We start from the raw sequence: 15,771 nt of genomic DNA, 5'->3' as shown, positions 1-15,771 counted from the left end.
TCCATAAAACCTGAGGGGATTGGGGCTGTCCCAGCGCTCCGGGGGCAGCAGGAACCGGGATGGGCCTGGAAATGGGGGAATTGGGCATATCCATAAAACCCGAGGGGAGGGGAAGGACAGGGGACGGGGCTATCCCAGTTCTCTGGGGACAGCAGGAACCGCGATGGGCCTGGGAATGGGGGAATTGGGCATATCCATAAAACCCGAGGGGAGGGGAAGGACAGGGGACGGGGCTATCCCAGTTCTCTGGGGACAGCAGGAACCGCGATGGGCCTGGGAATGGGGGAATTGGGCATTTCCATAAAACACGAGGGGAGAGGAGGGGACGGGGCTGTCCCAGCGCTCCGGGGGCAGCAGGAGCCGGGATGGGCCTGGAAATGGGGGAATCGGGGACTTACACAAAACCCGATGGGGACGGGGTGTCCCAGAGCTCCGGGGACAGCAGAAACCGGGATGGGCCGGGGCAGCTGCCCGGGAATGGGGGAATTGGGCATTTCCATAAAACCCGATGGGGACGGGGCTGTCCCAGAGCTCCAAGGGACAGAAAGAGCCGGGATAGGCCCGGGCAGCTGCCCGGGAATGGGGGAATTGGGGAACTGGACATTCCCACAAAACCCGATGGGGACGGGGCTGTCCCAGCACTGCCGGGCAGGTCCGGTGTGACCGGCTCGGGGCTGGAACGGTCCCACCAGCTTTAACCCCAGCCTGGCCAAACCCCCGCAGCTCCATGGGGGAAAACCAGCCTTGTTCAGGGGGAGAGCACAGCGATGTCCCCAGAGCAGATAGCGCGGTGTAAAACCGGGGGATGGGGGAACTACACCGATTTTGTGTCCCCCCAGCCCCCATGCAGCTCCGGGGCACGGCGGGGGGAAGGAAACGAGCCAGGGCCACTTGCTCAAGAGCCCGGGAGCTCCTTCCCTCTGCCATGACATCACCGCAGCGCCGGGGAAGGGGGGGATGATCTGCGGGATCCTGCGGGCTGCGATGGGACCGAGCCCCCCTGCTCCTCCGGCCCGATGCTTTCCCGCTGTTTATTCCCCTGCAGAGCGATTTTCTGTCCGCGATTCCCACAAGAGGCGTTTCCTCACGGGGTCCCCGATGGTCCCAGCTCTGTGAAATGCAGCTCCCGGCACCTGCTTTGTGGGAAAACCTCCATCCAAGGGGATATTCTCAATCAGGTTTTGCCTTCATCCACTCACCCCACACCCTGTCAGGTTCAAGTCCTTCGAAAAAAATATTTTCTCTGCAAATGATTTTTAAAAATACAACTTAGAAAAACCCAAAGCAAACAAACCAATTAAAGGGACCATAATGATCAACTCTCCAACCTCCTCTACCCCCACCAAGTTCTCCTGCTTTATTCCATGGTGTTTTATCCTGATCCCAAGGGCTCAGTGCAGCTCCTGCAGACACAGAGCAGGGACATTTGGGGACCTTTGGAACCTCTGAGTGGCTCAGTAATGGACAGAGAGCTCCTCATCCCAAGGTTTCCCACAAACTCCTGACTGGAGCTCACCTGTGTGAGCACAGAGCCACAGCAGCAGGGATCAGCCTGGCACAGCTCAGCTTGGAACCCGAGGCTGCAATCATGGAATGGTTTGGGTTGGATGTGACCTTCCAGACCATCCAGTGCCAACCTTGCCATGGTGGGGAGGCGCTGGCAGAGGTGCCCAGAGCAGCTGTGGCTGGTCCTGGATCCCTGGAAGTGTCCAAGGCCAGGCTGGAGCAGCTGCCATGGCAAGGGGTGGAATGAGATGGGCTTTAGGGTCTCTTCCCACCCAAACCATTCCATGATTGTCTGGACAGGCAGGAATCAAGAGACACTCAGGCAAAGGGTCCCCCAGCTCCTCCCCTGCCAAGGGTTTTGTTTTCAGAAGAAAGGGCTGAAATTCTGTCAGCACCACACAAAAATGGAGACTGCTCCATCCCATGTGCAGGAATGGCCTTTCCCCTTGGACAGAAGCAATGCAGATCCCTGGAAACACCACAAATCCAAGAAGGAAGTGGCTGTTGGGGTGAGGTGAGCCCCAAATCCTGCCCTGGGACACAGCAGCCCCTTGGAGTCGCTCCTGGTGCTCCTTCTGTGCCAGGGTTACACCCAGGGCACAGCTTGGGCACCTCACCTGCCCCAACTCCCCTCACTGCCCCCACCTTCCCAGGACACTGGTGACTCTGGGTGACACAAGTGGCATTTTGGTGAAACAACAGCACAATCTGCAGCTGGTCACAAAAAACCTGGCAGCTCCAGACCCTTGGGATTGTTCCCCTTCTGCTCCCCACAAACCCTCTGACACCTGGGCAGGTGCAAAGCTCACAGCTCAAACCAAGTGTGACCCTCATGAGTTGGACAAAATCAGCTTGAAATGGCATTTTCAGCTTTTGAAGACACACACAATAAACATCCCAGCCCCGGAAATGCAGTTGGGATGTAAAATATTATGGAATTATAGAATGGATGGGGTTGGAGGAACCTTAGAGATCAGTTCCACCCCACTGCCAGGGGCAGGGACATCTTCCAGTGTCCCAGGTTGCTCCAAGCCCTGCCAAACGTGGCCCTGGACACTTCCAGGGCTGGGGCAGCCATCACTTTTCCATATTATGCTTTAGAATTCAGGACCTGCTAAAGCAACATCTGCAGAGTCACAACAACAAATACAATTAAAAAAAAAGAAAAAAAAAAAAAAGAGAAAAATACAACACCCCACCCACCAAGTGCCTAAATGTAAAATAATCTGGTTTTAACTGGCTGACCCACGTCTGACAGCACAAGCCACACTTAGAGCAGAAGGCTCCCAAATCTCCCTGTTTTAAACGTAAACCCAGCCCCACAAATACCAGGGGATGAGCTGGTGTTATCGAGGCAACAACAGGGCTGGCAACTGGAGCTCCACTGAGGAGCCGTGGGGAGGCTGCGCCAGCTCAATCCCTCCCCCAAAAAAAGCCATTTTTAGTTTTTAAAGAGCTGGGGTTTGACTTTGCACGGGGTAAACAACGCAGCAGGTGCTTGGCCAGCCCCGGAGGGGCATCACTCCCTGTGAGCCCGGGGTCGGTCGCGTTTGTTACCGCCCGAGAAGTTCCCCCGGGCCCTGGCAACAACCGAACGCTTTTGTTTTTGAGTCTCGGAGCTCCCCGCCGGGGAGGCCATGTTAGCTGAGATCCACTGGATCCGGCCGGGATCGCTCCGGGAACCCCGCGGGCTTTGGCTGAAATGTGTGAAACAAAGGATTAAATAAATATCAGGGATGATCTCCCCCCCCACAAGAAACCGCGGGGTGTGAGGGACGGGACCCCGGCACACCCAGCCCCGATTTCCCTCAGAGCTGCGCTGTTCCTCCCCTCGCTGCTCCTCACGGGGCTCAGGCAGGGCCAGCCCCGCACCAGATCGGGCTGCGGCCGTGACAAACGTTCAGATCCCGTTTAACGCTAATTTTGATCGAAAAACAACCCCAGTCCCCGCCCAGTAACGCAGCCGGAGAGCTCCGGGCCGGGCTCCTCCACCCCACCGGCTCAGCTCCGTGAGCTCCGCTCCCGGAGCGCTGACGGGGACACGGCCGGTGGCGCCGCGGTACCGCCCCCCATCAGGGGCCCCACGCTCCGCTCGCGGGACAGAGCCCCCGCTGGGCCGCCCGTGCTGCCGCCTCAGGGCCGCGGACGGGAGCGGGCCCGGCCCGGCCCCTCACACACAAAATGGCGGCGGCGGCACCGCTCCCGCTCCGCCTGCCCGGCCGCCATAGTCGCCGTCCCGGCTCCGCCGCTCTCCAGCCAATCAGAGCCCGCCGTGCCGCTGCGTGACGGCCCGGCGGAGCCAATAGAAACGCAACTAGTACAGGAAAAGGCGGTGCCTGTCCCCACCGCGAGGCATTATGGGGGTTGTAGTCCGCAAGCGCGTTGCGGTAGTGGGATCGGGGTGGTTGCGGACTCGCTGCCCCAGGATGCCCCGCGGCCGCACGTGGCGGGCGCTGTGTCACGGCGGGAGGCGGAGGAACCGGGCCCGGTTCCGCCGCGGGGGCGGGACAGCGAACACCGAACACCGAGGCCTCCGCATGCCTCGATGTGCCCAGGGGGGCCTTGCAGGGCCCGGAGCCCCTCAGCGGGGCGGGCAGGAGGGTTTGCCCGGGGTGGCGACACCGAAAGCCCTGAGGGACCCTGAGGGACCGAGGCCTTGCTCAGGCGGGGGCGGGGAGAATCCAGGGCCGGGCCTGGATCGAGGGGATGACCCCAGAGCCTCAGGACCCCAAATGAGGGTGCCTTTCTCTTCAGCCGCCTGAATTTAACTCCTTCATGCTCTGTCCTTCTCCAGAACCGTTCCAGCAGCAGCAGCCAGAGATCAGGATCAAAATTGGCACCCAGAGATCGCAATTAGATGGATCCCAATTAGCAGACACAGACCACAATGTCCCCTCAGCACGGTGGGAGCTCGGTGTGCTCAGGGGGTGACAATTCTCCCCTCAAATCACCCGGTTTTTGACAATTCTCCCCTAAAATCACCCGTCTGCCCAATTCCAGCTCTCCCAAATGCTCCTCCCAGGCTTATCTGGCCTCCATCTCACATCTCAAGGAGAGAAGTGACCCACAAGGCAAAGTCCATGAGCTTTCCCAAGGGTTTCAAGGGGATTTTTTTTCCCCACTGGTTGTGTTCTTTGCTGGCTGAGCCCTGTGGGGTGTGGACAGGGGGGTTCAGGCAGCAGGAATTTGAAGGGAATGTGTCCTTGGGTTTAAAAGGAGTGTAAAAGGCAAAAATAAGCAATAGTTTGTAAATAAAAGGAATAAAAAACTCAAAAAATCCTCACTACCAACGTAAAATGTCTCTCCCTTCAAAGTTGGTTGCCTTGAACTCCCATTTTCTAGGGCAGGCTGGGCCCTGTCCCTGTCCCTGTGTGATTTTTGGGAAGGAACAGTTCAGGGAATGAGCCTGAACAGCCACTTGAAGCCTTTGGAATGAAGTTCTGATGTTACAAAATGACAATGGGGGGTGGTTTTGGTGTTTTTTTTTGTGGGGGGGTGTTTTTTGGCTTTGTTTTGTTTTTTCCCTTCCCCTTCCCTTCCCTTCCCTTCCCTTCCCTTCCCTTCCCTTCCCTTCCCTTCCCTTCCCTTCCCTTCCCTTCCCTTCCCTTCCCTTCCCTTCCCTTCCCTTCCCTTCCCTTCCCTTCCCTTCCCTTCCCTTCCCTTCCCTTCCCTTCCCTTCCCTTCCCTTCCCTTCCCTCAGCACCAGGTTTGCCCGCAGGGCTCTGGATGAGGCAGGAACACCCTGGGCTGCTGATAAAGCTGATAACGCCTCGGGGCGTTGTGCTTATCTCTGAGCCCAGCTCCGTGCCTTTTAGCCACCGTGGGCTCTCTGAGGTGCCATTAATTGTCACTTTGTAGGATTTTTGTGAGGCTGCAGAGTCAATCCCCCTCCCCAGGGCGCTCCCCAGCCCATCCCACACTCCCTGCACCCTCCCGGGGCTGCAGGAGCAGCTCCAGGGTCCCGGGGCTGCCTGGAGGAGCTGGATCAGCCAAGCCCACACAGGCACAGGCTGATTCCCGAGCTGGTGCCAGAGATACTGTGCTTTAGAGATCCAGATTGATTTATTTTTATTTGCCATGGGTTTGGGTCTTTTCCAGCCATATTTTAGCTCCTCCACGCCCTGGCTGAGCACTGCCACCCCTCGTGGCATCCCAAATCCAAGGTGCCACAACCCTTTCCATGCTGTCAGGAATAAATTTGGGACGATGGATGTTTGCACAACCCTGATCCTGCAGAATGGGGTTTGACCCCAGCTCCCAGCAGCCACCACAACTCCCAGTGCCCACACCCAGCACTGAGCTGCCAGCACCCAGATCTGCAGCTCCAGGCATCCATCCCCCAGAATTCCACATCCCAGCATCCTGCATCCATCCCCCAGCATTCCCTGTCCCAGCATTCCAGCAGCCCCAGCTCCTGGATCCCAGTGCTCCCAGCATGCATCAGCCACAGCTCCCAGTTCTCTCCTCCCAGCTCCCACCAGCGCTCCCACCATGCATCAGCCATGACTTCCAGCACCCAACACTCGTCTCCCAGTGCTCCCATTTCCACCCGCAGCCTGCACCCAGCTCCAATGCTCCCAGTGGTCCCAGCACCTGCACCCAGTTCCCAGTAATTCCAGTATTCCCAGCACTGATCTCCCAGTGCTCCCAGTGCTCCTATCTCCCAGTATCCAGCTCCCAGCATTCCCAGTATCCACCTCCCAGTGCTCCCAGCATCCAGCTCCCAGAGCTCCCAGTAATTCCAGTATTCCCAGCACTGACCTCCCAGTGCTTCCAGAACCCAGTTCCCACTGCTCCCAGTGCTCCTATCTCCCAGTATCCAGCTCCCAATGCTCCCAGCATCCAGCTCCCAACACTCCCAGTGCTCCCAGCACTCCCATCTCCCAACACTCCCAGTGCTCCCAATGTTCCCGTCTCCCAGCACTCCCAGTGCTGCCAGCATCCATCTCCCAGTGCTCCCAACACTCCCAGTGCTCTCAGCACTCCCAGTGCTCTCAGTGCTCCCAGCATCCAGCTCCCAGTGCTCCCATTTCCCAGTGCTCCCAGAGCTCCCAGCACTCCCAGCATCCAACTCCCAGCACTCCCAGTGCTCCCAGTGTTCCCAGTGCTCCCAGTGTTCCCAGTTCCCGGCCGCTCCCCCTCCCGCGAGCGCTCCGGGGCGCCAGAGCCGCACACGCGCGCCCCCGCCTGACCCCGCCCACATTTCCCAATAAGGGGATGGCCACGCCCACATCGCCGCGCAAAGCGCCGGCACCGCCCAACCCGGAAGCCGAGCTCCGAACGCACCCGCCCCCCGCCGTAGCCCCGCCCCCGTAGCCACGCCCACCAGCGGCGCCCCCGCTGTTGGCCCCGCCCCCCGTGTCCCCCCCGTCCCCCCCCCGTGTCCCCCCCTGTCCCCCCCCCCCCCCCCCGTGTCCCCCAGGTGTCCCCAGCCTTTGCCATGTCCCTTGTGCTTCCATGTGCCTCCATCCGGGGTGTCCCTGCTGCCCCCACCCCTGGTGTCCCCCTGGAGTCCCCCCATGTCCCCTCCCGTGTCCCTCTGTGTGCCCCCGTGCCACCCAACGTTTCCAGGTCCCCTGTGCCCCCATGTCCCTCCATCCCTGGTGTCCCTGCTGCCCCCATCGCTGGTGGAGTCCCCCTGTGTGCCCCCCTGTCCTCTGTCTCCCCGTGTCCCTCCGATGTCCCCTGTCCCTCGCATGTCTCCTGCATCCCTCCATCTGCTCCATGGCCTCTGCGGGCCCTTGTGACTCCCATGTCCCCCCTGTCCCCAGTGTCCACTACCTTCCCTGTGTCCCCTCCATGCTCCCCTGGTCTCCCCAAGTCCCCTGAGTAACCTCCTGTGTCCCCATGCCCATGATGTCCCCTGTGTTCATGTCCTTCATGTGCCCCTCAAGTCCATGGTGCCCTTCACTTCCCCATGACACCCATGTCCCCATGCACGTCTGGCACATGTGCTGAGTCTTTCATCTGGGGAAATGGGGAACAGGGACCGTGTCCCCCCTGGGTGATGGGAACAGGGGCTGTGTCCCCCCTGGGTGATGGGAACAGGGACTGTGTCCCCCCTGGGTGATGGGAACAGGGGCTGTGTCCCCCCGGGTGATGGGAACAGGGGCTGTGCCACCCCTGGGTGATGGGAACAGGGCTGTGCCCTGGTGATGGAACAGGGCTGTGTCCCCCTGGGTGATGGGAAGGGGTGTGACCCGAAAAGGGCTGTGTCCCCCTGGGTGATGGGAACAGGGGCTGTGCCACCCCTGGGTGATGGGAACAGGGACAATGTCCCCCCTTGGATAACAGGGAGCAGGGGCTGTGTCCCCCTGAGGCCATCAAGCCCTTCCCTCAGGCACAAGAGGCTCAAGGACAGACAGACAGCCAGCACCCACTGATGTGACCCTGTCACCCCCGATGTCACTCAGCACCAAGGTGACACCGTTTATTGAGATGTCACCTCAAGCAGAGGAGCTGAACCTGCCCAGAGGGTCGTGACTGAGCCCAAAGGGGAAGGGGGGTTGAGGTGAACTGGGGGGGGTCTGGTGGGCACCCCATGGGCAGCAGGAGTGGGTTTGGGGTTGGGGGAATCCCTGGGCAGATGGGGACACCTTGACCCCCAAAGCAGCACACATGGCTGCCTGCTGTGACTACTAATAATTAATTAATTAGATTAATTAATTAATTTCATAAAGCACAAGGAGAGGGTGTTAAGGCACAAGGGAGGGGACAAATCCGGAGGCAGAGGGGTGGGACAGGGCCGGTAAATGGAGCTGTCGGTAACGAGACAGGATTGATCTGCTGTCGATCCCTGCTGCTGCTTTCCCTGCCGCTGCTGCTGTCTCATGGCTGCGATGCTCCATCCCCTGAGGGATTCCCCTCCATCCCGCAGGATTTGGGCTCTGCCAGCCCTCCCCGAATCCCCCAGACCCCAAATCTTTCTTTTTCTGCTCCTTTCTCCAGCATCAGGCCGACACTGACATCCAGCGGCTGCCGGCATCGCTCTCGCTCCGGGGCTGTCTCCGGTGCACCGGGAGCTGCCCAGCCCGGCCTCGCCGTGCCCCGGGGCTCCGGGATGCACCCAGCCGTGCTCCAGCCGCCTGTCCCCATCGCGGCCACCCCTGTGTCCTGTTGTGTCCCCGCAGTCGATAACATCGCAGCGGGGTCCAGCCGAGCGCCGAGCCCGGAGCATCCGCGCATCCCCGGGGGTGACACTGGGACACCCCCGGGCTCCAAGGTCGCGGTGACAAAGGCGCGGCGAGCTCGTGGTGACCCCGCCATTGCCCTGGGGACATTTGTCACCTACTCCCTGCCGGAGCCCGTGGACTTTGAGCCGAGCCTGGGAGCGGCGCTGGGACGAGTCTGGAGGCGTCCCAAAGGTCCCCGAGAGGGGCTGCGGACACAGGTAACCCCAGGTGACCCCCCCGTTGTGCCACCGCTGTCCCCAGGGGTTTCGTGTCCCTTTGAGGTGCCACTGCCTGATCCTCGCGTTTGGAGTCAGCTCCGGGAGGAAATCTTCCGGCGTTCTTCCCATTTCAAATCTGGGCAAACCGGGCAAACCAAACGGCAGCACCGGGCACAGAGCGGCTGCACGCTGCTGCTTTTGGGGGGATAAAAGCTGGGAAACACATTTTTCCTTTAAATCACCTCCTTTGGAGGCTCGGAGGAGTTTTGTAACTCCCCATTCACCTGGAGCGTTCCCGGGAAGCCAAAGCCCTGGGATGGGATATTGGCTGCAGGTGGAGCAGGGCCAGGGGGACAGCTGTGGGTGCTCAGCCCCTCTGCAGGAACCCACCCATGGGTGGGACAGGGGCGGGGGCTGTGGATTTAACCCGGGAGAGGTCGCAATTTGTGGATTGAACCTGTGGGAGGTCCCAAATCCTGTGCAGGAATTAGGAGGGTAAAGCTGAGGGTTTCTGCTGTGCTGAGGTGTGTCAGTCTCTGCAGCCCCTGGGGTTCCACAGCGCTGTGTTGCAGACCTGGGACCCAAAAGGGGAATTGGGGGCAGCTCATGGGTGGTGGGTGTTGTTTATCCCCCGGGGTGGGCTGTGGATTTAACCTGTCAGAGGGTTAAATCTGTGGTGGGCTGTGGATTTAACCTGTCAGAGGGTTAAATCTGTGATGGGCTGTGGATTTAACCTGTGAGAGGCCCCAGATCCTGCACAGAGGTTGGGAGGGCAGAGCTGGGGGTCTCTGTTGCATGGTCAGCTCTCTGCATTCCCCCTGCCCTGGGGTTCCACAGCTCCGTGTTGCAGACCTGGGACTCAAATGGGACATTGGGGACAGGGTTTGGGGACAGCTTGTAGGTGATGGGGGTTGTTTATCCTCTAGGGTGGGCTGTGGATTTAACCTGGGAGAGCCCCCAATCCTGCACAGGGGCTGGGAGGGTAAAGCTGGGGGGTCTCTGCTGTGTGCTGAGGTGGGTCAGCCTCTGCAGCCCCTGGGGTTCCACAGCTCCGTGTTGCAGACCTGGGACCCAAAGGGGACACTGGGGACAGCTCAGGCTGGTGGGGGTTGTTTATCCCCCATGTCCGGAAGCGCTGTGCTGGGAAGGAAAGGGAGGGGACAGCCAGGGCTGCTCCCAGCGCTGGAGTGGGAGGGCTGCTCCCAGCTGGACCCCAAGATATCCCCATTTTTGTGGTTCTGGTTGTGGTTCCTCAACCTCCCGCATTTCCCCTTCCTTCCCTCCCCAGCTTTTGTGGCTCTGCAGTGACTGAAAGGGCAGCAAGCTGCAGGAGGGGCTGGACAGTGCCAGGTCAGTGCTGGGGCTCCCGGGTTGGGGTTTGGGTGTCATTGCTTGACACCTTTAGGTGTCATTTTCTGTCCCCCCAACCCTTCTGGGGATGGGCGTCTAAGGAAGCAGCTCCTTTGCCCTACAAGTGAGGCTTTCCTGGGGATTTCCTGCCTGTTGTAAGACAGAGCATGGGAAAAACATTGCCTTGGAGCCTGGGGAGGGCTGTCTCCCATCCCAAAAAGGGCCTTGCCTTAAAATCTGGCTTGGTTCTTTTGGGTCCATCAGTGGAATGGGGAGTGTGGGTGATGTTGGGGTGATGCTGGTGGTCTCCTGTGGCAGGGAGAAGGTGCAGAACCCCAGGGAGCAGCTGAAGCAGAGATCATCACCTGTCCCAGCCTGGGGGACACATCCTGACTGTGCCAGCACCCTGTGAGGAGCCAGTGGCACCACCATGTTCCAGGAAGAAGGTACAGCAGAGCCCCAGAGAACCCCAGCAATGGTGTGACCCCTGTCCACCCCCTCTATCAGCACCAATCCCCATCCCATCCTGGCCCCATTTCTCTTGGATTTTTGATCCTAAAAGCACCTTTCACCCCAAACCTGACTTACAGGGTGCTGGGCTGCCCCAGCTCCTGTCCCCATGTCCTCCCCAGGAGCCATCCACACTGGGTGCAGAGGGTGGTTGGTCCCAGATGGAGCAGGGGGGACACAGAAATTATCACTGGTGGGGCATACAGGGGGGAATCCCCGCATGGCCCACCTTAATCCATCCCCTAGGAGCTGAGGAGCCCTTTGAACACCGTGACGTGGTCATCAACAGCCAGGACAAGGTTTCAGATGTCTACACACAGCTGGAGAAGCTCGGGGAGTGAGTGAAGCTCCTGTGTCCCACCCTGGGCATTGCCCTGGCTGTCCATGCACGGCCCTGGTGCTGCTGGTGGCTCCTCCATCCTTCCTCCTCCTCTTCCTCTGTCCCAGGGGGAAGTTTGGGACGGTGTACAGGCTGCAGGAGAAGGCCACGGGCAGGATCCGGGCTGGGAAATATTTCCGAGCGCGCACGGCCAAGGAGAGGCAGGCGGCGCGCGCCGAGGTGGAGCTGATGAACCTCCTGCACCACCCGCGCCTCGTGCAGTGCCTGGAGGCCTTCCAGGAGCCCACCCAGCTGGTGATGGTCATGGAGTAGTGAGTGAGGGGCATTGCTGGGGGCTGCCAGGGGGGCTCTGAAGGTGGGGAGGGGTCCCTGCGCCGTGGGATGGATGGATGGATGGATGGATGGAGAGGCCCCTGTGCCGATGGATGGATGGATGGAGAACCTGGAAACTCTGAAGTTACGAGTAGTGAGGTTGTCCCAGAGCGCTGAGTTCTCTGCTGAGCTTCTCCTTGGAGCTGGTAGAGCCCAAAGGGGTCCCCAGAACTTCATTGTCCCCAGGCTTCTCCACAGGTGGGGAGAGATCCCTGTGCCGTGGGATGGATTGATGGATGGGTGGATGGAGAACCTGGCAACTCTGGAGTTAGGAGTGGTGAGATCCTGCCAAAGCACTGGGTTCACCACTGGGCTTCCTCTCCTTGGAGCTGGTAGATCCCAAAGGGGTCCCCAGAATTTTGTTGTCCCTCAGTGTGGACAGTCCCCAGTATGGAGGGTCCCAAAGGGTCCCCAGCACCTCATTGTCCCCACAGTGGCAGGTGGGAAGGGGTCTCTGGGCCATGGGGTGCTGGTGGGATGGATGGGGAACTTACAGCTCCTGGAGATAAAGGTGGAGAGATGAGTTCTCCACTGGGGCTTCCCCTCTTTGGGGCTGGTAGATCCCAAAGGAGTCCCCAGCACCATGTTGTCCCTGCAGTGGCAGGTGGGAAGGGGTCCCTGTGCCATGAGGTGCTGGTGGGATGGATGGGGAACCCAAAATTCCTGGAGATAAGGGTGGAGAGATGCTCCCAGAGCACTGGGCTCTCTGCTGGGACTTCCTCTCCTTGGAGCTGGTAGATCCCAAAGGGGTCCCCAGCACCTGGGTGTCCCCACAGTGGCAGGTGGTGAGGGGTCCCTGTGCCATGGGATGCTTTTGTGGGACAGATGGGAACCCAAAGCTCCTGGAGATAAAGGTGGAGAGATGCTCCCAGAGCGCTGAGCCTGGGTTCTCTGCTGGGGCCTCCCCTCCTTGGGGCTGGTAGATCCCAAAAGTGTCCCCATCACCTGTCTGTCCCCAGCGTGGCAGGTGGGGAGCTCTTTGAGCGCATTGTGGACGATGACTTCGAGCACACGGAGCCCAGCAGTGCCCAGTACATGCAGCAGATCCTGGAGGGGCTGCAGTTCATGCACGGCCAGGCCATCGTGCACCTGGACCTCAAACCCGAGAACATCGTCTGCGTCAGCCCCGGCAGCCACCGCGTCAAGATCATCGACTTCGGGCTGGCACGGAGGCTGGGTGAGTGTGGGAACCCATAAAATCAGAGAGTTTTGGGGGTAGGATGGTTGGGATGGATGGAGATGAGAGATCTCTGCAGCCAGGTTGTGGAACTTGGGGTTTATTGCAAAGGGCCTGGGTGCAGGGCCCTGCTGGGAGCTGCAGCCACAGCTCAGAGCAGGCTGAGAGAAGAGAGGGAGAGAGAGGATGAGAGGGTGAGAGAGTAAAAAAACAAGAGAGCAAAAGCATAAGAGAGGAAAAGGCAAGAGGATGAAGTTCCCCAGGAGATCCCAGCTGGGCCTCGTGGCCTGTGGAGATCCCAACTGGCCCCACAGAGATCCCATGCCCCAGAGAGATCCCACGAAGAGCCCAGCAGGGCCTTGTGGCCCATGGAGAGCCCAACTTCCCCTGGGGATCCCAGCCTGGGCCTCCTTGGCCCCTGGGGATCCCAGCCTGGGCCTCCTGCCCCAGGGAGATCTCATGGAGAACCCAACTGGGCCTCCTGTCCATTGAGATCCCAGCTGGCTTCCTGCCCTAGGGAGATCCCAACTCCCCAGGACCATCCCAGCTGGGCCTCGTGTGCCCTATGGAGATCCCAGCTGGGCCTCCTTGGGCCGTGAAGATCCCAACTGGCCTCCTGCTCCAGGAGATCCCAAGTGACCCCAAGGAGATCCCAACTGATCTCCTGCCTCCTCTCTGCAGCTCCAGACACCCCTGTGAAGGTTCTCCACGGCACCCCAGAGTTCATGGCTCCAGAAGTGGTCGCCTTCGAGCCCGTGAGCTTGTCCACAGACATGTGGAGCGTTGGTGTCATCTGCTACATCCTGTGAGTGCCCTCCTGGGCAGGGCAGGCTGGGTGCAGGGGGCTGAGCTCTCACTGATGGCCTGGGCTCCCCGCTCCAGGCTGAGTGGGGAGTCACCCTTCCAGGGGGACACAGACATGGAGACCCTGAGCAATGTCACAGCTGCCCGGTGGGACTTTGAGGAGGAGAGCTTCTCGGAGATCTCCCAGCAAGCCAAGGACTTCATCAGCCAACTGCTGCAGAAGGAGCCCAGGTAGGGCCTGGGGGCTGCTCAGCTGGGGCTGGGCTGGGTTTTGGGGTGCTGAGGGGGTGGGTGAGGGGAAGCTCTGCCTGTTTGGTGGGGGGGATGCTCCAGGGTGGAGGAGCCCCCCGTGACCCCCTGTGTGTGCTGCAGCCGGCGGCTCCCCAGTGCAGGGGCTCTGCTGCACCCCTGGCTGCAGCAGCCCCAGCCCAGCAGCCCCAAGGTGCTGTCCAAGGAGAGGATCAGGCAGTTCCTGGCACGGAGGAAGTGGCAGGTACCTGCTGGGGACGTGGGGACAGGGGGGTGGCTCTGCTGGAGGGCTCAGTGCCCTTGGTGAGGACATGGGGACATGGGGGTGGCTCTGCCCAAGGGCTCAGTGTCCCTGGTGGGACATGGGAACAGAGGGGTGGCTCTGAAGAGCTCAGAGCCTTTGGTGGGGTGATGGGGACATGGAGGTGGCTCTGCTGAAGGTTTCAGTGCCCCTGGTGAGGTGATGGGGACATGGGGGTGGCTCAGTGCCCTTGGTGGGGACATGGAGATGGCTCTGCTGACAAGCTCAGTGCTCCTGGTGGGGTGATGGGGACATGAAGATAGCTCAGAGCCCTTGGTGGGGTGATGGGGACATGGGGATGGCTCTGCCCAAGGGTTCAGTGTTCCTGGTCGGTGGATGGGGACAGGATGTGGCTCTGCTGAAGGGCTCAGTGTCCCTGGTGGGGTGATGGGGACATGGGCGTGGCTCTAATGAAGGTTCAGTGCCCATTCTCCTTCCTCCAGAAAACAGGGAAAGCCCTGCTGGCGCTCAAGAGGCTGACCCTGCTGTCCCAGAGCCTGGAGGGGAAGGCATCAGAGGCTCAGGATGAGGAAGGTGATGGCCCCTGAGGCACCCCCAGCCCATTCTCTCTGCTTTGCCATCTCCACCTTGTGCTCCTGGGCACTCTCCTCCTCTTTTTGTCCCTAAACACCCAGGCATGGCCCCACTGTGGCATTCCTGCTCCAGGGCCTGAGGTTCTCTCCATCCCCATCCCTCTGGGAGGGTCTCTGATGCAGCCCTGGATGGGCTCATCCTGCTCTGTGTGACCCCCATGGGTGTCTCCTGCACCTCACCATTCCCTTTCTGCCCATCTCCTGCAGGCCTAGAGGAGGACCAGCTCTCCAGAGCTCTGCCCCACCCAGGTGCCAACCCCTCAGAGCTGCCACCAGACCAGGAGGAAGAGGAGGATGGTGGGAGCGCTGCAGCCTCAGGGCAGTGACAGCATGGCCCTGTCAGCCCATCCTGGAGCACCTGGAGATGGGGATGGAGCCCCCCAGCAGCTCCCAGGGTGACCTGGCCAGCGTGGGACACACCCAGACCCTCCTGGGGTGAGCTCTGGTGTCACTGGTGTCCCTTGGTGCTGTCCCTGTCACCAATAAAGCATTGACAACCTCTGCACTCCCTGTGCTGCTCCTATTTCCCCCAAACTCGCTGGCACAGGTAGGAAGGAGCTGCTCAAGCTGTGCCCACCCTTTGGGAGCTGGCATCAGGCTCTGGGCCACCAGCCTGGTCATCTCCAGCAGTGATGGGCACAGCAGTCATGGGTATTCCTTGCTCAGAAGAGAATTCCTTCCTTATCAGAGGGGTTGTTATCATGTTCTGAGCTCACATGGGCCAGGGTGAGCCTTGAGGCCTCTGCTCTGTCCATTTCTGGGGCTGGGAATGGCTGTGGGAGCTCCAGCCATGGCCTGAGGAGGCAGAATTTGGTGTTTGGGAGCCCTGGGGAGGAACCCAGGCACACTCTGAGAGACACCCAGCTGGGACAGGGACTGGGCTGGGCTCCTGCTGGGCACTGGGGTGGCCACTGAGCCTCAGGGTGCCCTTGGGAAGGGTGGGGATGGAGCCTGCGCTGCAGGAGAAGGGAGGGATCACTCCCAGGTTCAGTGAGGGACTCCCAAAATCAGGGAGGGATCACTCCCAAAGCCAGGGAGGGATGATTCCCAAATTCAGTGAGGGATCATGCCCAAGTTCAGTGTGGGATCATTCCCAAACTCAGGGAGGCACCCCTCTCAAATTCAGCGGGGGATCACCCCAAAGTCAGGAGGGGATCACTCCTAAAGTTGGGGGGGATG

The 15,771-nt window shown here is 60.3% G+C and overlaps 1 protein-coding gene across 3 annotated transcripts; it reads left to right on the top strand.

Annotated features, from left to right (window-relative positions):
- Positions 1-8,752: 8,752 nt before the first annotated feature.
- Positions 8,753-15,094, top strand: LOC135458608 (myosin light chain kinase, smooth muscle-like). Of its 3 annotated transcripts, none has more exons than XM_064733837.1 (11): positions 8,753-8,896; positions 10,185-10,246; positions 10,565-10,692; positions 11,003-11,093; positions 11,204-11,407; positions 12,428-12,645; positions 13,327-13,450; positions 13,528-13,680; positions 13,822-13,942; positions 14,443-14,533; positions 14,800-15,094. In XM_064733837.1, the coding sequence occupies exons 3-11, from the start codon at positions 10,677-10,679 to the stop codon at positions 14,916-14,918; spliced, it is 1,137 nt and encodes a 378-aa protein (XP_064589907.1). In that variant the 5' UTR covers positions 8,753-8,896; positions 10,185-10,246; positions 10,565-10,676; the 3' UTR covers positions 14,919-15,094. The 3 variants fall into 3 exon arrangements, with proteins under 3 accessions (XP_064589907.1, XP_064589905.1, XP_064589906.1); XM_064733835.1 differs by lacking the exon at positions 8,753-8,896 and adding an exon at positions 9,335-9,420; XM_064733836.1 differs by lacking the exon at positions 8,753-8,896 and adding an exon at positions 9,350-9,391.
- Positions 15,095-15,771: the final 677 nt, after the last annotated feature.

The sequence above is a fragment of the Zonotrichia leucophrys genome, chromosome 27 (assembly GCF_028769735.1).
Source record: "Zonotrichia leucophrys gambelii isolate GWCS_2022_RI chromosome 27, RI_Zleu_2.0, whole genome shotgun sequence".
NCBI classification, from domain to species: domain Eukaryota; kingdom Metazoa; phylum Chordata; class Aves; order Passeriformes; family Passerellidae; genus Zonotrichia; species Zonotrichia leucophrys.
The sequence above is the reverse complement of the archived record's forward strand: the minus strand, read 5'-3'. Positions and strand labels throughout refer to the sequence as shown.